At 37.3% G+C, this 25,300-nt stretch overlaps 1 protein-coding gene across 2 annotated transcripts in view; it reads right to left on the reverse strand.

The window, feature by feature from the left end:
- LOC136866503 (pyruvate dehydrogenase protein X component) overlaps positions 1 to 25,300 on the reverse strand; it is a 95,862-nt gene that overhangs the window by 53,202 nt on the left and 17,360 nt on the right. For both annotated transcript variants that reach the window (XM_068226751.1, XM_067143537.2), the window contains exons 3-4: positions 25,051 to 25,241; positions 3,371 to 3,522 (exon numbers count right to left, since the gene is read on the reverse strand). In XM_068226751.1, coding sequence (XP_068082852.1) covers positions 3,371 to 3,522; positions 25,051 to 25,241 — 343 coding nt within the window. The remainder of the gene's footprint in view (positions 1 to 3,370; positions 3,523 to 25,050; positions 25,242 to 25,300) is intronic.

The following is a 25,300-nucleotide window of genomic DNA, read 5'->3' on the forward strand; positions in this document are numbered from 1 at the left end:
ATGTACATACATACATATATGCATACAGACAGAAATTACGGAAAATTAAAACTTGCATTTCCCCTTGTTACTGCGGTCACAGCCGGTACGGAGATATTTTTTTTAAATTCTGAGCAATGTGCACACAAAAAACTCTATTTATATTGAGATAAAATTAGTCAGAATTTTCTCCAAATGGCTCCTAAAATCTCTAGAAAAGTCACTAGTCGTTATCATTGAAATTCTGTCACTAAATTATTAAAAAAGACTCCATATATAACGACTAGTCCCTAGAATCGTCTAGGCTGATGTGAACGAACACGAAAACAGCACGCGAGAACGAGAGATTGACAATCGATATACGCGTTGCGATATACAGGTTTCAATAAACATTGCACATTCGCGCACATTAATAAACGTCGATATTTCGTTTGAAAGCGGCCAATGAGCGAAGGACTTCCGGCCACTGGCGTAAAAAAGCTGAAACAGCGGGATTTGAAAACAGATGTCCGAAGTTCACCAAAAAATAAGCTACAATCGGGAGAAATAATAGAATAATCGGGAGGCAGGAAAAACTGTCGAAAATCGGGAGTCTCCCGCCTAAATCGGGAAAGTTGGCAGGTATGCATATAGCTTTGGTGCCGGGAGTGTCCAAGGACATGTTCGGCTCGCCAGTAGCAGGTCTTTTTGATTTGACTCCCGTAGGCGACGTGCACGTCGTGATGAGGATGAAATGATAATGAAGATGACACATACAACTAGCCCCCGTGCTAGCAAAATTAACCAATGATGGTTAAAATTCCCGACCCTGACGGGAATCAAAGCCGGAACCCCTGGGACCAAAGGCCAGGATGCTAACCATTTAGCCATGGAGCCAGATGCAATAGCAAATAAAATACCACAGGCAAAATCCAACACAGTTATTTAGATAAATCGTGTCCCTGGACACTCCCGGCACTAAAAGCCATACGCCATTTCATTTCAGATGAATCCTAACAAATTTTATTGCAATCCATAGTGACAATTACAAAATACTTTGTTAATTAAGGTCTACCTAATCAATACTTTTTATGTAATACAAGTATTGATCAGGTTGACCTTAATTAACAAAATATTTAAATTAACTAGCTTATAACAAGCGTGTTCAAAAATTACTACTCCATCAATACTGAAATTAGTATCTTCCCCAATCCACTGCCAAATCAGGCTTTTTTTTTTTTTTTTTCCTAGTGGTTTTACGTTGCACCGACACAGATAGGTCTTATGGCGATGATGGGATAGGAAAGGCCTAGGAGTTGGAAGGAAGCGGCTGTGGCCTTAATTAAGGTACAGCCCCAGCATTTACCTGGTGTGAAAATGGGAAACATGGAAAACCATCTTCAGGGCTGCCGACAGTGGGATTCGAACCACTATATCCCGGATATAAGCTCACAGCCACGCGCCTCTAACCCCACGGCCAACTCACCCGGTAGGCTTGGTTTTGGAATGTTGAGTATGTTACTATATAATCCACATGCACCAGATGAAAAATAAACTGAACTAGGCATACAGACACAAAACAACTTCGGTATATATTCACTAACAGCAGAAAGGTTACAAGAAGTAAAACAACAACCAACCCCCAAAAGTGAAAGTGAGGTACAGTTAACAGCCTAACCTAGCTTATTCTCTTTTCAGAGAAAACTGCATTTCATTCCTTTTTATTCTGTAAGCAGCCCACAAGAAAGCTGTGAACAATTCTAAAGCTTTCACATAACATGTACAGTATAATGAAAATAACTGGCAGGTAGCTCCACACGGATTCAAGAAAACCTGGTGAGTTGCCCGTGCAGTTAGGAGCACACAGCTGTGAGCTTACATCCAGGAAATAGTGAGTTCGAACCCCACTGTCAGCAGCCCTGAAGATAATTTTCCGAGGTTTTCCATTTTCACACAAGGCAAATGCTGAGGCTGTACCTTACTTAAGGCCATGGCCGCTTCCTTCCCACTTCTACAGTAGGTCTTTCCTATCCCATCGTCGCCATAAGACTTATCTGTGTCGGTATGACGTAAAGCAAATTGTAAAAAAAAAAATATATATATATATATATCAAGAAAAAGGATTTATTACACTGATTTTGAAAAGGGCCCTTTTAGGCTCATTAAGGTCTTTGAGTCCCATTTAGCCCTTTTTAGGTTAATGAAATGAAATGCCATGTGGATTCCGGAAAGGCCTGAAGCAGGTCTTTTGATCTGACTCCCGTAGGCGACTTGGCTGTCATGATGGGGATGAAATGATAACGAAGATGGCACACACACCCAGTCCCTGTGCCAGGCGAATTAATTATGGTTAAAATTTCCGACCCTGTCGGGAATCAAACCCGGGACCCCTGTGACCAAAGGCCAGCATGCTAACCATTTAGCCATGGAGCCGGACAAAGTAATCTCTTGTCCTCATGCTGAGGTGGTGCAGCTCTTTTAAGAGCACACTCCCAATGGAAGAGAGCTGCATGTACCATTCTAATCACATACCAGCCCTCCTGCCATTCTTAAATTTCTGGCAGTACCGAGAATCGAACCCAGGCCTCCGAGGACGGCAGCTAATAGTGCTAACCATTACGCTACATAGGTGGACTTTGGTTCAATAAAATCCACAGATTAGAATCATATGAGTACAAAACACAAAGATAGGCTGAAATTATCTAAGTAAGATGCAAGAAAAACAAAAATCCAGGCTCTAGTTTTTACTGTCTACAATGGAGAATGGAAGAATTGCAGCAAGGATGCAAGGTTCTTTTAGAAAAGAATAACTTTGAAGGGGAAAAAACAACGACTGGAACAGAATACATTATTTTAGAGAAATATCCATTTGTACAGTGTTCTCTTTTTGTAGTGTAAGAAACTGGATGATATGGAAATATATGAACAGGCTGAAGTCAAGGTGATCAACACCAGCATGATCAAGTGTGGATACGGAGAAGACCAAACCATCAAGCACATTTTTCAGTGCTCACTGTGTCCATCTTCATGTACATGTGCCACTCAGAATGCACTGGACGTGGCCAAGTTTTGATCTTCTTTTTTTTATTTTAAATCTCATGTTAATGAAAGATGTGGGGATTGTCCTTATCCTTTTGTGATTCAATATTTGTCCTCTTTCCCTATTTCTGCTGCTCTGTCTTCTCACACTGATCTGCCATTGTGTTCGCCCTGTTATGTGTGTTCCTTCCTTATTCCTCTCTCCGTCTCTCTGATCTGATCTGACACTTATTTGTTCCTTTCCTATACCTATATATAAATGTAATTGTGTATGTATGTGAACCTACCACAAGAAAAAGAAACTTGCATGGAAGTGCACGTTATGTGAGTGAAGTATAACAATTATTTCTCACACTGCTTTTAATGTACATACCTGCTTTCAGTGGTTTTTCAGTTAGTTTATTAGTTGTGATATATTTCAGGACATCCTCTTTCAAAAGTTTGCTACGGTATCCAGTTGGAGAAATCTGATCCGATTTTAAATCATACTTCATTAATAGCTGGCGCACAGCAGGCCCATAGCTCCTTCAACACACAGAAAGAAATATATAATGGCTGTAGCAGAGGTATCTTTTACGTCAAGGTACTGACATCAAACATTCATATTTCAGATGGCTAAGGATGACTTTAAACAAAGTTGAAATTTAAGTTTCTGAACTGTAGTACTTTATGGTAAAAGCTACATCTCAAACTTATCTTAACAGAAATAAATAATTAGGGCTCGGAAGCTGAAGACCTAAAAATTACCTAAAAAAAGACCTATATAGAAAGATAATAATGTTATTTGTTTTACGTCCCACTAATTACTCTTTTACGGTTTTCGGGGACGCCGAGGTGCCAGAATTTAGTCCTGCAGGAGTTCTTTTACGTGCCAGTAAATCTACCGACACGAGGCTGACGAATTTGAGCACCTTCAAATACCACCGGACTGAGCCAGGATCGAACCTGCCAAGTTGGGGTCAGAAGGCCAGCGCCTTAACCATCTGAGCCACTTAGCCCGGCTATATATATATAAAGATCTTTAAAAAAATCCAAAAAAGGATATAAAAATGTGATCCAAATTCATTCATAATTTCAGTTTTAATAACATATTTCATGAAGGAATATAATGTTTTAAAATGCAAAATTCTGGTGATATGCAACATACAGTGCAAAAATATATGAGTGAAATACTTTTTTCAGACAGTAGGCTATATACTTTTATATAAAAATTATTTTAAAAACAGAGGAATTCCGTGTTTGTTAAAAGAAAGTACTTGCATAATTTAGAATGACATTTCTCCATCTAGAATGAATTCAGCAAAACCACGATGGACATTCTGGAGAAGGAAATTAAAATTAGTATAACTGGAATTCGTAAACCTTACCTCAGTTGGCTTTGAAGTATATTACAATAGTTATCTCCAGGTTTGTAGGTGTAAAAGACAGCTGTTAACTCTGTTAGGTAAGTAACCCAATAAACACAAACATCTCTGCTTTCAGGTTCCCCCACATAGCGTACTTTTTTTTTTTACGTCGCAACAGCACAGATAGGTCTTATGGCGACGATGGGCTAGGAGTGGGAAGGAAGCAGCCGTGGCCTTGATTAAAGTACAGCGCAAGTATTTGCCTGGTGTGAAAATAGGAAACCACGGAAAACCATCTTCAGGGCTGATGACAGTGGGGTTCAAACCCACCATCTCCCGGATGCAAGCTCACAGCTGCGCGGCCCTCACCGCATGGCCAACTCGCCCGGTAGTGTACTTTTAATCTTCCAAGAAAAATGTTGCTGAAGCAAGTGTTGTGTAAGGCAAATAGAATATGTAACAGTAATCATCATCATCATCATTTCCTCTGTGGATCACAGGTAGAGCATCAGCCACTGTATCCCAAAATCAAGGGTTCAAAGCCAGCAGAGGTAGTCAGATTTTTGAAGGACAGTAAAAATCCATTCAACACTCCATGTCCTATGATGTTGGCATGTAAAAGCTCTCTGGTGAGATATCTGGTGTTTACCACCAAAAATTAATTAAAAACTCACCCAAAGATCACTGAAAAGAGATGTTTCTCTGCCATCTGGCAGACTAGAATGAAATGTCACAACTGATATGCAAGCAGCCTAGATTGTGTTAAACTGAAATGCCTGCACATGGTAGTTGAGGCGAAAGATTGTCACCACCACCACCACCACCACCACCACCCCTCATCAAGGTGGAGGCAAGTCAGGACAAAAGTAATTCTTTTCTACTTTACTGTATCTCTCGGACAGTACTCATCTGCCTCAGTGTCCCAATCCAGGTTCAGCTGCTTTATGCTGTTCTTTATCAGGTCAATAATCAGATTATTTTCCCTTTCATTTTAATACCAGTTTTCTTCACAGTTCTTTCTTCATTCATGTATCTAACCCACTGGCATTAGATTATTAAGACTGAAAGACAACCTAAAAATGCACATTTCTTTTTGATATAGGTTATGAAATCTCTGCGAGTTTGTTCTTATGTTAAGGTATGTGGACACGAGTCCACTGGCCGTGATGATGAGTGGTTTGCAATCTTCATTCACTTGTGCACACCACTTTTGGCCAAGGAGTTATTTAGTTACTCCTAGCCTCAGAGGCAAAGATCATTATGCGGGTCTACATGTCTCTGGGTCCAGTGTAATGAATGCATGCTAAGAGTTGTGTACTGTGTAATAACAATGATAATACAGTAGGAGGAGACTGAAACCCAGTGTTGGCATATAACCTGATCTTGTTGAATAACACCAAAAGATCTGCTCAAAGCTTAACATTGTCATATGACAGGCGAATCACTATCAACAGCGCCATATGCCCTCACTCCACATGAACACCGCGAAGAGGTTTTGAACTTAACCCAGGCTTCTGGCACACAACCTAGTGATTAGGAATTGTATATCACTACCTCTCCAACCCTGCCAGCCAATATTCTGATGGTGAAGATTTTTTCCACCAACAGGACTCAACTGGATAACCACGGTGTCAGAATATAAAGATCTGACGCCTTAACAATCATGGCCATCAGGTTATAAAAATTGTTTAAAGAGTGTATTGCAAGCAGCAACATTAGACTTGTTTTATATATTCCACCTTTAACTGAAGTTGTTTCAGTGTCATGATATCCTAATATAGAAGGAGAATTTATAGACATGATAATAAGTTTTGGGCTTTTGCCGTGTCAGTTCTCTGTGAAACGTAAAGAATTTCAGCTTGTTTCCTGACACGACAAAAACCCAAAATCTTATTATCATGTCTACAATTACGGGCTGTGAGTATAAATCTAAATACGTAGAATAATTCATGTTTGAATTCCAAGAGGGAGTCACATTTTCAACTATTTTGCCTCAGAATTAATTATTAAGTTTGCTCAACACATTATCACATTTTTCTAAAGCCCCATCCCCAACCCCCACCCCCACTGAAAAACAAATTAATTTCCTTGTCGTCTTGATGATACAACATTTCGCTTACTAGCATTCATTTTGTGAACAACACAACCAACTTCAGCAGCAACATAAAAGTCAGGTTGTGAGTTTCACTAATACGAAAAGTCCTCTCAGTTTATTGTTTTTATTTTTTTATTTTTACAACTTGTTTTAAGTCGCACCGACACAGATAGGTTTTATGGTGACAATGGAATAGGAAAGGCCTAGGAGTTGGAAGGAAGCAGCCGTGGTCTTAATTAAGGTACAGCCTCAGCATTTGACTAGTGAGAAAATGGAAGACCACGGAAAACTATCTTCAGGGCTGTCGACAGCAGGGCTCGAACCCACTATCTCCCTGAAGCTCACAGCCGCACGACCCTAACCACCCGGCCATCTCACCCAGTCCTCTCAGTTTTAATTACTGAGTTGATGGGGTGAAAGTTGTAAAGTCAACAAATGGTGGAAAATGGCTAAGGAAGTGGATGACGATCCGTGGGGTTTGGGATACAAGATTGTTATGAAGAAACTCGGAAGTTTCTCGAACCCGATCATGGACTCAAATGCAATGAAGGATATTGTAGATACATTATTCCCAGATCAACCTGAGAGGTTTGATGATGATGATGATGATAACTTAACAGATGAGGTACCACTTTCTAAACAACAAGAATTGACGAGAGCGATTAGGTCCCTTAGAAATAAAAAGGCGCCATGACCAGATAGTATTCCAGCAGAGATACTAAAGGTGACAGCAGATTTCTGTCCACAAGTACTGCTGAAAATATACAATAGCTGCCTGCTATCAGGGGTTTTTAGTGTTCGCTGGAAAACAGCTTGGCTAGTTTTAATAAGCAAAGGAAAGTCTGGGGGCTATAGGCCTTTATGTATGCTGGATACTGCTGGTAAAGGATTAGAGAAACTTTTGCAGCAAAGAAAGGACAATAAGTTCCACCTTTTCAATACTATATATTGTGTGAAAGTTTTACATTACAGTTAAAACATCACAACTTTTGTACATTCGGTACCGGTTTCGACAGATTCCCTGTCATCATCAGCCGAGAATAATTAAACAAAGACAAATATAGATCATGATTCTTATGGTGTGATTACAATGGTGGATTAAAAATATACATTATATGATTAAAATAGTATATATATATATACACACACAAATAAAAGGTAAGTGAAATGGGAATGGTCATTATTCTATGAGGTGTACACCTTAATATTTCTAATTAAAAGGTTAATTTGTTAAAAGAAATTTTGTTCTTGTAATATATAATTAGGGCCTATAGTGAAATTTGATTGTAGGCTTAAATCTGTAATATTTTAACTTTTTGACCAGTCAATTCATTGAAGTTATGTAGCCATGTTTGACACATTAAAAAGGTAAACAAACATGTAGTCGAATGGTGTTCCACATAAAATATGTACAATAAAATTCGATTGGAGCTTCAACTTGGACTTAAGAATGGAAGAATTATATTAATGTTCAATGCAAGCAGAAATAGACGAGTTAATTTTTTCACTATGTATTGATGTTGATAGTTAGAATGTCCATTGAACAGTTCAATATGTCGATTTGTATTCTGGAATAGTTTACATTATTTTGAGAAATAGTAATTGAGGTTCTTGCTAAGGTGGTACTTGAAGATCTTGTGTTGTAAGTTGTCAATACATAAATGATTTGGAAAGATCCTGATCCAAGTCGGAACCTATAAGAAATAACATGCTATTTAAAGTTATATGAAAATCAGAAGGAGTAAAAATACGCGAAATATTAGCGAAATAAAGGACTCACCTCAGGTGCCAAGTTGGTAGTAGATGTATCGGAGTGGAACTAACAGGTTGAATGTGAAGAGACGGACCTCAGAAGGAAGCAAGGAAGGGCGGAGTTACTGAGCGAGGGGAAGAGGGAGCGCGGTGGAGGCGGGACTATAATCGGGTGGGCGCGGATGGCGGTAGGGGTAATATGTAAGCGTGTTATGGATTGTTTTGAAGATAGATTGATTTTTGGGGATTTTAAGATTGTTCAATATTTTGATAAACGTATCGAATAAAATCGTAGGTTTGTCGGATAAATCATTGAGATTAAAATTTGAATTATGGTACTGATCAAGTGAGATGTAAAATTGTTCAGTGAAATCAAGTATAGGACCTTTATTTATTATTTCAATGATGTCTATATCGTGGTCTATGCCATAAAATTTGTGTTTATAGTCGTGTATATGTTGGCCTACTGCGGAGAATTTTCTGTATTTAATTGCATTTACGTGTTCTGTATATCTAATTTTGAACGATCTACCGGTCTGTCTGAGGTAGGTACTGAGGCAGTCGTTACAATGAAATCTATAGACACCTGACTTTTCAAAGGGGTTGGAAGGGTTGATTGAGTTAGAGTTATGTAGAATGTCTAGGTTTCTATTATTAGTTCTGAAGGAAATGGTAATATTCTGCTTCTTAAATATATTTGTAATATTATGGATATTGCGATTATAGGTAAAAGTTGAAAAAGTTTTTGATTTAGTAGTTTGTTTAATTAGGTTCGATTTTGGGCGATGTCTGAATTTGCTGATTATATTTTCTATAAAATTCTTATTGTAGCCATTATGAAATGCGATATTGCGTATAGTGTTTAATTCTTTATTAAGGTCTGATTCTGACATAGGAATATTGAATGCTCGGTGTACTAGGCTATTGTAGGTAGCCCGTTTATGATTAGGGGGATGAGTAGAGTCCTGTTGTATTGTCGTAGCAGTATGTGTGGGTTTTCTATAAACTTTATATTTAAAGGAAGATGGGAGTCTAGTGATAGTGAGATCTAGAAAATTGATGGTATTGTTGACTTCGGATTCTAGTGTAAATTTAATGTGTTTGTCGATAGTGTTAAGATGTGTTAGAGTGGTAGCTGCGTCTATAGTGCGTTGGTCCATAATAATAAATACATCATCGATGTACCTGGACCAGAGATGTATGTTGTTAAATGTTGCATTATTGTCTATTTTTGTATGTTCTAAAAAATCTAGATATATTTCTGCTAAGATGCCGGAGGCTGGTGAACCCATGGCTAGGCCGTCCTGCTTGTATATTATTTTATCGAATGTAAAGTAGTTGTTATTGATTAAAAGCTTCAAGATAGACATAAAGTCAGCTATCTCAAGTTGACTAAGTTGGCTATGGTTGTGTAGATTTTGAGGGATAATATGAAGGAGTTTTTCTGGTTTAATACTAGTGTACATATTAGTAACGTCAAATGAGTGTAAAGAGTGATATGGTTGAAGTGTAAAGTCATCTAGTTGTTTAATAAGTTGAAGTGTATTCTTTATAGATTTCTTGGACTGAAAGGTGTAGTGTTTTTTGAGGAATTGTTGAGTGAATTGTACTGCTTTATACAAAGGACTAGGTCTATAGTTTACAATAGGGCGTATTGGGACATTAGTCTTATGTATTTTAGGTTGTGCTTTGACAGTGGGAAGTCCTGGGTTCATATGAATTAGTTTACTTTTTTCACTGTCGGTTAAGAGAAAGGATGTATTTTTAAGCGTCTGTTTTAACTGCCGTTGGATTGCTTGTGTTGGATCTTTGTTAATTATTGTAAAAGTGCTGTCTGTGAAAAAATCTTTAGTTTTGGATACGTATTCTGTTTGGTTCATTATTACAGTGGTGTTTCCGTTATCTGCCTTCGTAACGATGGTATGATTGTCTTTTATTTTCTTTTTTAAGTTGAATGATCTTATTTCTATCTTCAAGTTGTGATTTGGTGATATTCAGGGTTGATGATATAAAAGTTTTCTTTAATTGTTTATTAGCTTCGTGCCTGAGTTCATCTTGTATGACGTAAGGCATATTTTTTTTTTAATCGCTGCTTCTGTTTCTATTATTAGTTTTTTAGCAACATTTGATGGGTTGTAATTAGGCCAGTTATGTTTAGGGCCCTTTGATAAAATAGCGATCTCTTCGTCATCGAATGTTGCATTAGATAAGTTGATGAATGGGGGATGAAATTCGGTTATGGGGTGACTGGCAGTGTCTAGGCTGATCGGGTTATTAGATGGTTTGTTGGTTGTGGGAGATTTGTTAAGGAGAGTTTGAAACTTGTTATTTAAAGTGGACTGTTTTTGAACAAGTAAAGTGGATAGTTTACTGTAGACTTTCTCTTGGAAAATATTCCATTGTGAGTCTGATAACAACGTAGCAACTTCGAGGTGAGTCTCATATAATTGGTTATTTAAGAGTGATTTTTTCTTATGTAGAAATTTTAATTCATTTTTGAGCCATAATTTGTTAGTTTTATGGTAGACTTTATGTTGATGTGGTAAAACGTGTCTCTTGTTGTTGTTCTTTAGAAATCGCTATTTTATAAAGGGCCCTAAACATAACTGGCCTAATTACAACCCATCAAAAGTTGCTAAAAAACTAATAACAGAAACAGAAGCAGTGATTTAAAAAAATATATGCCTTACGACATACAAGATGAACTCAGGCACGAAGCTAATAAACAATTAAAGAAAACTTTTATATCACCAACCCTGAATATCACCAAATCACAACTTGAAGATAGAAATAAGATCATTCAACTTAAAAAGAAAATAAAAGACAATCATACCATCGTTACGAAGGCAGATAACGGAAACACCACTGTAATAATGAACCAAACAGAATACGTATCCAAAACTAAAGATTTTTTCACAGACAGCACTTTTACAATAATTAACAAAGATCCAACACAAGCAATCCAACGGCAGTTAAAACAGACGCTTAAAAATACATCCTTTCTCTTAACCGACAGTGAAAAAAGTAAACTAATTCATATGAACCCAGGACTTCCCACTGTCAAAGCACAACCTAAAATACATAAGACTAATGTCCCAATACGCCCTATTGTAAACTATAGACCTAGTCCTTTGTATAAAGCAGTACAATTCACTCAACAATTCCTCAAAAAACACTACACCTTTCAGTCCAAGAAATCTATAAAGAATACACTTCAACTTATTAAACAACTAGATGACTTTACACTTCAACCATATCACTCTTTACACTCGTTTGACGTTACTAATATGTACACTAGTATTAAACCAGAAAAACTCCTTCATATTATCCCTCAAAATCTACACAACCATAGCCAACTTAGTCAACTTGAGATAGCTGACTTTATGTCTATCTTGAAGCTTTTAATCAATAACAACTACTTTACATTCGATAAAATAATATACAAGCAGGACGGCCTAGCCATGGGTTCACCAGCCTCCGGCATCTTAGCAGAAATATATCTAGATTTTTTAGAACATACAAAAATAGACAATAATGCAACATTTAACAACATACATCTCTGGTCCAGGTACATCGATGATGTATTTATTATTATGGACCAACGCACTATAGACGCAGCTACCACTCTAACACATCTTAACACTATCGACAAACACATTAAATTTACACTAGAATCCGAAGTCAACAATACCATCAATTTTCTAGATCTCACTATCACTAGACTCCCATCTTCCTTTAAATATAAAGTTTATAGAAAACCCACACATACTGCTACGACAATACAACAGGACTCTACTCATCCCCCTAATCATAAACGGGCTACCTACAATAGCCTAGTACACCGAGCATTCAATATTCCTATGTCAGAATCAGACCTTAATAAAGAATTAAACACTATACGCAATATCGCATTTCATAATGGCTACAATAAGAATTTTATAGAAAATATAATCAGCAAATTCAGACATCGCCCAAAATCGAACCTAATTAAACAAACTACTAAATCAAAAACTTTTTCAACTTTTACCTATAATCGCAATATCCATAATATTACAAATATATTTAAGAAGCAGAATATTACCATTTCCTTCAGAACTAATAATAGAAACCTAGACATTCTACACAACTCTAACTCAATCAACCCTTCCAACCCCTTTGAAAAGTCAGGTGTCTATAGATTTCATTGTAACGACTGCCTCAGTACCTACCTCAGACAGACCGGTAGATCGTTCAAAATTAGATATACAGAACACGTAAATGCAATTAAATACAGAAAATTCTCCGCAGTAGGCCAACATATACACGACTATAAACACAAATTTTATGGCATAGACCACGATATAGACATCATTGAAATAATAAATAAAGGTCCTATACTTGATTTCACTGAACAATTTTACATCTCACTTGATCAGTACCATAATTCAAATTTTAATCTCAATGATTTATCCGACAAACCTACGATTTTATTCGATACGTTTATCAAAATATCGAACAATCTTAAAATCCCCAAAAATCAATCTATCTTCAAAACAATCCATAACACGCTTACATATTACCCCTACCGCCGTCCGCGCCCACCCGATTATAGTCCCGCCTCCACCGCGCTCCCTCTTCCCCTCGCTCAGTAACTCCGCCCCTCCTTGCTTCCTTCTGAGGTCCGTCTCTTCACATTCAACCTGTTAGTTCCACTCCGATACATCTACTACCAACTTGGCACCTGAGGCGAGTCCTTTATTTCGCTAATATTTCGCGAATTTTTACTCCTTCCGAATTTCATATAACTTTAAATAGCATTTTATTTCTTATAGGTTCCGACTTGGATCAGGATCTTTCCAAATCATTTATGTATTCACAACTTACAACACAAGATCTTCAAGTACCACCTTAGCAAGAACCTCAATTACTATTTCTCAAAATAATGTAAACTATTCCAGAATACAAATCGACATATTGAACTGTTCAATGGACATTCTAACTATCAACATCAATACACAGTGAAAAAATTAACTCGTCTATTTCTGCTTGCATTGAACATTAATATAATTCTTCCATTCTGAAGTCCAAGTTGAAGCTCCAATCGAATTTTATTGTACATATTTTATGTGGAACACCATTCGACTACATGTTTGTTTACCTTTTTAATGTGTCAAACATGGCTACATAACTTCAATGAATTGACTGGTCAAAAAGTTAAAATATTACAGATTTAAGCCTACAATCAAATTTCACTATAGGCCCTAATTATATATTACAAGAACAAAATTTCTTTTAACAAATTAACCTTTTAATTAGAAATATTAAGGTGTACACCTCATAGAATAATGACCATTCCCATTTCACTTACCTTTTATTTGTGTGTGTATATATATATATACTATTTTAATCATATAATGTATATTTTTAATCCACCATTGTAATCACACCATAAGAATCATGATCTATATTTGTCTTTGTTTAATTATTCTCGGCTGATGGTGACAGGGAATCTGTCGAAACCGGTACCGAATGTACAAAAGTTGTGATGTTTTAACTGTAATGTAAAACTTTCACACAATATATAGTATTGAAAAGGTGGAACTTATTGTCCTTTCTTTGATGTAAATCTTGTTTCAATACGGAACCTAAATATGAAATTCTTAGCGTTAAACTTTTGCAGCCAAGAATACTTTCAGCAGTTCAATTAGCTCGGGACCTCTCTGACATTATTACATGTAACTAATCTCACGTTTAGACCCGTATTGAAATTTGCTATAATATGCTTACAATTTTGTGGTTTATATTTTATTCCACCTTTTCAATACAATTATTTTTATGTTCTTAGAAATTCACATTGCTACAACTCTGTTTTATAGGGACATGTTTTGCTTGCTTTCAAGCATCCTCAGCCTTTGTAATCATCTCAAGGTTAAGACCTCTCATTGTTAATTTGTTTTGACAGTTTTGTGCTTAAATATAATTCTAAAATTAAGTAGTAAAATACATATGCATAGGAATTTGTGAACACATTGACAGTTTAACAATATTAAAGACAATACTGAAAATGGAATATTTGCTAATTCTAAAGACATTGACGTCCAAAACACAGTAAAATCTTCATAATGTTGAAAATTTGGCTAAAATTTAAGTTCAGTTTATTAAAAACAATTGTTTGACTACTTGTGTTACAATTTGAGTCGTAATATTTGTTAAAACTATTGGTGTCTGAAGATTAAAATCTTGGATATGTTGGAAGTTTATTAGTTATGAACAGTAAAATGCTAAATAGGTAGTTTTGAACTAGTCTTATTGGATTTTACGTTGGCAGTAGTCCGTTAAAATGAGGGCTTAGTCCAAAGGGACGTCAATCCAAAAATCTTGAGGTGTTGATGTGGTTTCTTATTTCACAATATTTGATGATGATGATGATGATGATGATGATGATGCGTCTGTAACAAAGGAAAATTACGTGATAATGTTGTGTGTTATTGTGCTTGTGTTGTGAACATATTGGTATGTATCACTTACCCCTTGGACTGCTACTACAAAACTTCGTGGTATTTGTTACATTACGGCGACTGTTATCCTTTGTGGTTCTACTCCTTGTGTTGTACGTATGGAGAAGCTGTTGTGAAGGGCAGGTAGAGGACTTAGGGGAAGAAATATTGGGCGGGGCGTTAGACATTGGCGTATCAAGTGGTGAGGAGTCTTTATTTGTTGTCGCGGTGGGGGTAGGGGAGGAAACGGTAGGCGGGGCGTTGGACCTTGGCGTATTACGTGGAGGGGAATCTTTGTGTTTTTGAAGTAGTATTTGTGACTATTTTTGTGGCGGGAGTTTTCAGATTAAATGTCTTAAAGAATTTACTATTAACTGGTTTGAAAGTTTGTAGTAATATTGGCAATTGTTCTATTAACAGACTTTTTACATCGACCGCGTCATCAGGTTTTTTTCCTTATTAAAATATTGGTCCAAATAAATATATATATTATCAAACTCCATCATTAGTTTCCCTTTTTCAATCCTTTTGATTATATTGAGGTATCTGTCTATTGTGGTATATTGATGTCCAGTTTCTTTCATGTGGTTACTCATTGCGGAATATTTATTATGCTTTAAATCATTAAAGTGTTCCATGTATCTGGTAAGAAAGCTGCGGCCAGTTTGGCCAACATATGAAAAATTTCACTGCATGCATGATGATCAGTATATCCCAGAACCTTGATACTTATTATTCGAGTTTACTATGTTGTGATTAAAGAATAAGTTTTTATTGGTGTTGTGTGTTTTGAAGGCTATTTGTATATCCCGTTTTTTCAGTGGGTTTGCTATTTGATGAATCGCTGGACTGGTGTAAGTAAAAGTTGCGCATTTTCTGGTGTGAGATTTGTGGCTAATTTGAGTTTTACTTTATTGATGATTCGATTTACCATCTCAACTTTGTATCCATTGACTAGTGCTAGTTGTTTTATAAAATTTAGTTTCTTCGTTAAATTTGCGGGTGATAAGGGTATTTTGTGAGCTCTGTAGACCATACTAAAAAAGGTTGCCTCTTTGTAGAATTTCAGGTGAATTTAGAATTTAAGCGTGTTACAGTACCGTCCAGGAAATTTAATGCACTATCTTTTTCGTCTTTTTTAGTGAATTTTATGTAACTGTCAATATTATTTAAAAAATCTAAGACTTTTTCGCTGTTATTTTTCCGGTTATCTATTATTTCGAACATGTCGTCCACAAATCTTAGCCATAGGCAGAGTCCTTCCATATTAGGTTTAATTATTCTATGTTCCATATTGTCCATATAAATATCTGCTAATATCCCTGAGCTGGGGTCACCCATAGCCAAACTCAACTGGTGGTAAATTTTTTTGTTAAATGTGAAATAGTTACTATTTAATACGAATTTAAGTAGTTTAATAATTTAATCTATTTCGAGCTTACTTAGGTTGCTATGTTTGGAGAGGTTTGAATTAATAATTTCTACTGTTTCGGTAATAGGGATGTTTGAATACATATTAGTGATGTCAAACGAACTCATCCTATGGTGGGGTTGTAAGTTGAAATTCTTTAGATTTTTGCAGAATTCAATTGAATTTTTGATTGAAGAAGTATTACAAAACTTGCATAAGGTTTTTTAAGAAACTGATGTATAAATTTTGATATTTTATATTTTGGGCTATTTCTACTGTCTATAATTGGTCGAATGGGTGTGTTATTTTTGTGTATCTTCTGTAGTGCCTTCACCTTGGGTATTGTCGGGTTCATGTTAACCATTTTTTGTTGTTCTTATTCATTACATAAACAACTTGAATTTTTAAGGATTGTTTTTAGATTTCGCTGAATTCTAGAGACCGGGTCCTTATTCACTACAGTGTAAGATTTTTTAAATAATTTTGACAGTTACATAACATTCACTAAAGAAGACTAAAAAGATAGTTCATTAAATTTCCTGGACGTTACCGTAACACGCTTAAATTCTAAATTTGATTTTCAAATATTCAGAAAGCAGACACACGCTTCAATAACAATAAGAAATTATTCACTTCACCCGAAATCCCACAACCCGGCAACCTCTTTTAGTATTTAGTATGGTCTACAGAGCTCACAAAATACCCTTATCACCCGCAAATTTAATGAAGGAACTAAATTTTATAAAAGAACTAGCACCAGTCAATGGATACAAAGTTGAGATGGTAAATCGAATCATCAATAAAGTAAAACTCAAATTAGCCAGAAATCTCACAGCGGAAAATGCGCAACTTTTACTTACACCAGTCCAGCGATTCATCTTTTTTTTTTTGCGTCGCACCGACACAGATATGTCTTGCGGTGACAACGGAATAGGAAAGACCTCGGAATTGGAAGGAAGCGGCCGTGGCCTTAATTAAGGTACAGCCCCGGCATTTATCTGGTGTGAAAATGGGAAACTACAGAAAACCATCTTCAGGGCTGCCGACAGTGGGGCTCGAACCCACTATCTCCCGATTACTGGATACTCGCCGCACTTAAGCGACTGCAGCTATCAAGCTCGGTAGCGATTCATCAAATAGCAAACCCACTGAAAAAAACGGGATATACAAATAGCCTTCAAAACACACAACACCAATAAAAACTTAGTCTTTAATCACAACATAGTAAACTCCAATAATAAGTATCAAGGTTCTGGGATATACAGACTATCATGCACGCAGTGTAATTTTTCATATGTTGGCCATAATAAGTATCAAGGTTCTGGGATATACAGACTATCACGCACGCAGTGAAATTTTTCATATGCTGGCCAAACTGGTCGCAGCTTTCTTACCAGATACATGGAACACTTTAATGATTTAAAGCATAATAAATATTCCGCAATGAGTAACCACATGAAAGAAACTGGACATCAATATACCACAATAGACAGATACCTCAATATAATCAAAAGGATTGAAAAAGGGAAACTAATGATGGAGTTTGATAATATATATATTTATTTCGACCAATATTTTAATAAGGAAAAAACCTGAAGACGCGGTCGATGTAAAAAGTCCGTTAATAGAACAATTGCCAATATTACTACAAACTTTCAAACCAGTTAATAGTAAATTCTTTAAGACATTTAACCTGAAAACTCCCACCACAAAAATAGTCACAAATACTACTTCAAAAACACAAAGATTCCCCTCCACGTAATACGCCAAGGTCCAACGCCCCGCCTACCGTTTCCTCCCCTACCCCCACCGCGACAACAAATAAAGACTCCTCACCACTCGATACGCCAATGTCTAACGCCCCGCCCAATATTTCTTCCCCTAAGTCCCCTACCCGCCCTTCACAACAGCTTCTCCATACGTACAACACAAGGAGTAGAACCACAAAGGATAACAGTCGCCGTAATGTAACAAATACCACGAAGTTTTGTAGTAGCAGTCCAAGGGGTAAGTGATACATACCAATATGTTCACAACACAAGCACAATAACACACAACATTATCACGTAATTTTCCTTTGTTACAGACGCATCATCATCATCATCAAATATTGTGAAATAAGAAACCACATCAACACCTCAAGATTTTTGGATTGACGTCCCTTTGGGCTAAGCCCTCATTTTAACGGACTACTGCCAACGTAAAATCCAATCGTCAAAACAAGACTAGTTCAAAACTACCTATTTAGCATTTTACTGTTCATAACTAATAAACTTCCAACATATCCAAGATTTTAATCTTCAGACACCAATAGTTTTAACAAATATTACGACTCAAATTGTAACACAAGTAGTCAAACAATTGTTTTTAATAAACTGAACTTAAATTTTAGCCAAATTTTCAACATTATGAAGATTTTACTGTGTTTTGGACGTCAATGTCTTTAGAATTAGCAAATATTCCATTTTCAGTATTGTCTTTAATATTGTTAAACTGTCAATGTGTTCACAAATTCCTATGCATATGTATTTTACTACTTAATTTTAGAATTATATTTAAGCACAAATTTGTCAAAACAAATTAACAATGAGAGGTCTTAACCTTGAGATGATTACAAAGGCTGAGGATGCTTGAAACCAAGCGAAACATGTCTTTATAAAACAGAGTTGTAGCAATGTGAATTTCTAAGAACATAAAAGTAATTGTATTGAAAAGGTGGAATAAAATATAAAATACAAAATTGTAAGCATATTATACCTCTCTGACTGTCAACATGATTTCCGAGGAGGACATTCGACAATCGATGCAGTATGGGAAGTGTTGAACACAGCGAAAAATCCACAAATGGGTAATCATCATTCTCGAAAAGTTACACTCCTTGTGACTCTGGATGTTGAGAACGCTTTCAACTCGATAAGATGGAATGACATATTGGAACCGCTTCAAAATACTTTCAAACTATCCGAGTATCTCATGAGCATATTGAGAAATTATTTAAAAGATCGTACTCTAGTATATTACGCAGAAGATGGGCAGAGAGTGAAACGGCTCACAGCTGGTACTGCACAAGGGTCCATCCTTGGCCCAAGTCTGTGGAACATTGTGTATGATGGATTGTTGAGGTTAGAGATGCCGGAAGACACAATGCTAGTGGGCTATGCTGATGATATAGGTGTTTTTATTAGTAGCTCGAAATTTGGAGTTGGCTCAGTTTAAATTCAATCAAGTGATGTGACGGGTGAAAGATTGGATGGCGAATCACAGATTACAACAGGCAGATCATAAAACAGAGATCGTTCTCTTGACAAGAAAAAGGATCACAACCATCATTCCAATGTATATTGGACAAACAGAAATTCAAACATCTAGAAGTATAAAGTATCTCAGTGTGACACTTGATACCAAACTTACTTTTTAGGATCATATCAAACGGGTGACAGATAAGGCGGTGAAAACAACGATTGCGCTGAGTAGATTAATGAGCAACGTTAAAGGTCCGAAGTCTAGCAAACGACGACTTCTGATGTCGATAGTTCACTCAACACTTCTATATGATGCCGAAGTCTGGACTGAATCTCTGAAGTTTGAAAAATACCGGCGAAGGATAGCTGCGGTACAGCGGAGATCAGCTTTACGTATTACAAGCGCATATCGCACGGTATTCGAACCTGCGATTCTTACGGTAGCAGCGGTAGCACAGATTGATTTACTTCCCATAGAGAGACAGGAAGTCTGGCGAACTCAAGGGGAGCTCGGAAAGAAGCATGCTAAGGAGCTAAGGCAACTAACGGAGCGGTGGCAGTAAAGATGGAAGGAAGATCGAGGAAAATGGATTAAGCGGCTGATACCACATCCAGCTGATTGGGTTGCCCGAGCTCATGGAGAGGTTAACTTTTACATTACGCAACTACTGATGGGTCATGGATAGTTCCAGAAATTTCTACATAGAATAGGTAGAGCGAGAGACTCGGCATGTATTTACTGCAATGATGTAGATGATGTATTTCACACATTTTTTGTATGCTATCACTGGTTAACTCAGAGATGATGTTTACTACTGAGCAAGGAGAGTTGACGCCAAAAACTACTGTGCATCATGATGCTATGAAACCAAAAATCTTCGGATCAGGTAGCAGTATATGTAGAAGGCATCCTGTATCAGAAAAACGGGGATATGAATGATCATGAACAACAGTAAGGAGAAATAAAGGAAGAAGAAACCTGAGAAATTAGCACGACACAGCCCTGGAGTAATGCGAGAGCGGTTTCGGGCCAGAGATGTACGTCGGGGGAAAAGGGTGTGTGAGTTTAAGTGAGTAGGAATCTCACACCCTTGTGGAGTGCGGACCCTCACAAGTGTCTCATGAAAGATTTCTCACACTTCCCCATTTAAAAAAAAAATATTATTATTATTATTATTATTATTATTATTATTATTATTATTATTATTATTATTATTATTATTATTACATCCATTTCGGAAGGCTCAGCTAGTTCCAGTAACATAATGGGCTGACTCGGCCTAAGCAAGGAGTCACCCTCTTGATTATGAAACTATAGTTACATATATCTACAAATATGTACAAAAGAAATAATTACAACATATACATTTATACAATAAATATGCACAGGTGATGTCACTAAACAACTTTTGATCTCCCCGTTTTAGGAATCTGTTCTTCAGTATTACTGGAACTGCGGCCTGCTAATTCATGCTGTTTGGCAGAGTTAGAGGAAAAGTCGTTCCTAGAAACTTTCTCACAATGTGGCAGGACCGCAGGAGGGTGGCTTTCTGTAGTATGTGTGATGATGCAGGTTTAATGCGGCCAGAGAGCTGTGCAAGCTTTTTGGAATAACACCGGTACCTGATATTACTATTGGAACTGTGGAGACTGACTCTAGTTTCCACAGGCGTTGTATTTCTATTGCCAGTCCTGTGTATTTTGAAATCTTTGTGACTATTGTTGATTGCAAATTGGAGGTGTTTGGACAAGCAATTTCTATAAGGGATGCGGATCTTTTTGATTTATCGACTAGAATACGGTAATATCTGGCCTATTGTTGCTGAGCATGACATCGGTTATGACTCCTCAGTCCCATAGTAGTTTGTATGAAGAGTTTTCGAGAACGGGTGGAGGTGTATATTTCCAATATGCAGTTGATGACTGAAGAAATCCACATTTTACAGAAAGTTTCAGGTGAAAGATTTTAGCTACCTGATCTTGTCGGTGCTTATAATCGGTGTTGGCCAAGTGTGGGCAGCCAGAGATGACGTGCTGTATGCTCTCTGTAGTTCTGGAACAGTGGGGGCAGTTGTCTGAGGCAACTGTTGGATCATTCATGATGAATCTACGGTAGTTCCGTGTAGCTAATACTTGATCTTGGATGGCCAGAACAAATCATTCTGTTTCTGGGAAAAGACCAGAGTAGGTCAACCAAGCGTGCAACGCAGGTTTGTCGATATGAGGCTGATCCAGTTCGTGGGGGTATTTCCCGTGAAGAGGTTTTTGCTTCCACGTGGCCATATTCATCTCCTTTGTAGGCGGGGTAGAAACAGGCATTTCCGGCAACGACAGATTGAGAGGTGTATAGTTTATATCAGCTCTGCACACAGCTTGATGAAGACACGACATCTCAGCTCTCGAGTGGAAATATTCTCTTAGACTTGATATCAGATTGCTGCGTAAATTGACAATGGATAAGAAGCCTCTACCACCTTCTGATCTCGGGAGTGTAAGATGTTCGGTTGCAGATTTAGGATGGTGCATATGGTATCGGGTGAATGAAACTGCTGTTTTCATTTGTAACTGCTGAAGTTCTGTTTGGGTCAATTTTATGACGCCAAAGGAGTATGTGAGCAGTGGTACGGCATACGTATTGACCGCTTTGGTAAGATGTTTAGCTGTCAGTTTTGATGATAGTACTTTGTTGAGGCGTGTTATTTATTGCTGCATGACATTTCTCTTGAATGTCGGCATGTTTCATACAAGTGCTCTGATGAAAACCGAGATATTTGTACATTTCTTCTTCCTCCAGCTGTTGTATGGATTTGTTGCTTAAACTTTTTTTTTTTTTTTTTTTTTTTTGCAAGTTGCTTAACGTCGCACCGGCACAGATAGGTCTTATGGCGACGATGGGATAGGAAGTGGCCAGGAGTGGGAAGGAAGCGTCCGTGGCCTTAAGTAAGGTACAGCCCCAGCATTCGCCTGTGTGAAAATGGGAAACCACGGAAGTTGCTTAAACTAGAAGGTGTCCCTCATGCTGAGTAGGATCCTCTGATGACAGTTTGGGTTCTGCATTTGTCCAATCCAAACCGCATTCCTATATCTGAAGAAAACATCTTGGTAATTGAGGAGAGATGTTGGAGATGGGGTTTGGTAGAGGCATACAGCTTAATGTCATCCATACAGAGTAGGTGGCTGATTTTGAATAGTTCTTCTCACTTGTTCTTAATGCTAAATCCATACCCACTTTTGTTCAATAGGTAGGATAGTGGATTTAATGCCATGCAGAACCATAATGGACTCAGTGAGTCCCCTTGGAAGATCCCTCGTCGTATTGGTATGGGTCTTGTTGCAACACTGCAGTTTCTTAGAGAAACGTGAAGTGAGGTGTTCCAGTCCGCTATTACCATCTTCAGGAAGTGAACGATAGAGGGGTCAACTTTATATAGCTCCAGAACATATATGAGTCAAGTGTGTGGTACTGAATCAAAGGCCTTTTGATAGTCAATGAAGCACGTGTATAGGTTCCTGGATTTATGGTGTGCTTGTTCCAGGGCCACAGTTTCGACAATCAGTTGCTCCTTGCAATAATAATAATAAAAAAGTCACACAGCCATAAATAACTTATGTTAGTGAAACCATTTTTAAAACTACTAATACAGTTGAAACAGACAAAATACTTATGACAGAAAGAAGAATAATTAGAACATGCATAAATAAACAGTATCAAGTTAATGGACAATGGAGAATAGCATCAAATAAAACAGTTTATAAGGAAAACGAACCAGTATTAAGCATGATTAGGAAAAAAACGTATATCATTCTTTGGACATCTTATCAGAACACCTGACACCAGAATTAGCAGAATAATTGAACAAATATGAAATAGAAAGACCAAGATTAAATGGATCACAGAAATGAAGGAGGATATTAAAGAACTACAAATAACAATAGACGATCTTAAAAACAATACAGAAAAATTAAGATACTTCAAAGACACACACACCAGGCTACATTCCAAGATGAATAAAAGGTCTAACGGGAGGGTATTTTCAACAGAACAAAGGAAGGCAGCATCTCTCAGAATGAAAAAATATTGGCCTGATAGATAGGAAATCAAGAAATCCTTTGTATAATTGACTAGAGTGGTCCAATGTAGGTTATAAAATGTAAAATAAAATAAATTATTAATAATAGTAATGTTATTAGCTTTACATCCCACTAACTACTTTCACGGTTTTCAGAGATGCCGAGGTGCCAGAATTTAGTCCCACGCGAGTTCTTTTACGTGCCAGTAAATCTATCAAGACGAGACTGACATATCTGAGCACCTTCAAATACTACCGGACTGAGCTAGGATTGAACCTGCCTTGGGGTCAGAAGGCCAGCGCTTCAACTGTCTGAGCCAATCAGCCTGGCAAAAGTTCCTCATGGGGATCACTGTAAACACGTAGGTGTTAATATAAGGAAATATCTTCATTGGGGTAATCACATAAACGGGACTGTAAATAAACTCTGCACATGGTTATGAGGGTATTTACGGGTTGTAGTAAGGATGTAAAGCAGATGTAAAGGGTATGCAAGTCTCTGGTAAGACCCCAATTAAAGTATGGTTCCAATGTACGGGACCCTTACCAGGATTACCTGATTCGAGAACTGGAAAAAATCCAAAGGAAAGCCGCTCGATTTTGTCTGGGTGATTTCCGACAGAAGAGTAGCGTTACAAAAATGTTGCAAAGTTTAGGCCGGAAGACTTGGGAGAAAGGAGATGAGCAGCTCAACTAAGTGGTATGTTACGAGCTGTCGGTGGAGAGATGGCGTGGAATGACATCAGTAGGCGAATAACTTTGAGTGGTGTTTCTTTAAAGTAAGAAAAATCACAATATGAAAATAAAGTTGGAATTCAAGAGGACAAACTGGGAGAAATATTTGTTTAGAGGAAGAGGAGTTAGGGATTGGAATAATTTACCAAGGGAGGTGTTCAATAAATTTCCAAATTCTTTGCAATTATTGAAGAAAAGACTAGGTAAACAAATAGGGAATCTGCCACCTGGGTGACTGCTCTAAATGCAGATCAGTGGTGAATGATGCACATTGGAGAAATGGACTTTGGATAATAATATGGTCCCTAAACATACCAGTCCATCCTGTGAACATATTATTAATCTAAATAAGCTGATAACCGAGCTCGATAACTGCAGTCTCTTAAGTGCAGCCAGTATCCAGTATTCGGGAGATAGTAGGTTGGAACCCCACTGTCGGCAGCCCTGAAAATGGTTTTCCGTAGTTTCCCATTTTCACACCAGGCAAATGCTGGGGCTGTACCTTAATTAAGGCCACGGCCGCTTCCTTCCCACCCCTAGCCCTTTCCTGTCCCATCGTTGCCATAAGACCTATCTGTGTCGGTGCGACGTAAAGCAACTAGCAAAAAAAAAAGCTGATAGTCATAAAAATGTATTTCCAATCTGAATACAAGATAACAGTCATGCTTTTTATACTACTCAAACTCTTAGACGCAAGGTTCCAGTAACAGTTAACACTGTGTATGTAAAGTATGGTAGACAGTGTGTGGTGCTTTCGACTATATCAATAACATTGTGCTTCCCAACATATAAACAGGATAAAAAGGAAACAAGAAATCAAAATGATAGTAAGTACATAACAGAAATAGTCAATCCCAGCTTTTTTTAAAATCATTAACGAAAATGTAGAAACATGAGATTTTATATACTGTAAATACAAAACTTACGTGAGGTTAGAAGTTTTAAAGGTTGATTTAGCTCCTGGCTGACCGCCACTATCATCTTTACCACCAGATGCAGGAGCACTTGTACTTATGCCAGCAGAGGGAGATACTTCAACAGACTTCCAATCTTCACCTTCACCAACCATCAAACCAATCAAAGTGCCAACTTTTATGTCTTTCGAGTTCTCAGGTACCTAAATAATTAAAAAATATAATTAAATTAGGCATGCATTAAGACATTATTCATTAATAA

The sequence above is a fragment of the Anabrus simplex genome, chromosome 3 (assembly GCF_040414725.1).
Source record: "Anabrus simplex isolate iqAnaSimp1 chromosome 3, ASM4041472v1, whole genome shotgun sequence".
Classification (NCBI taxonomy): domain Eukaryota; kingdom Metazoa; phylum Arthropoda; class Insecta; order Orthoptera; family Tettigoniidae; genus Anabrus; species Anabrus simplex.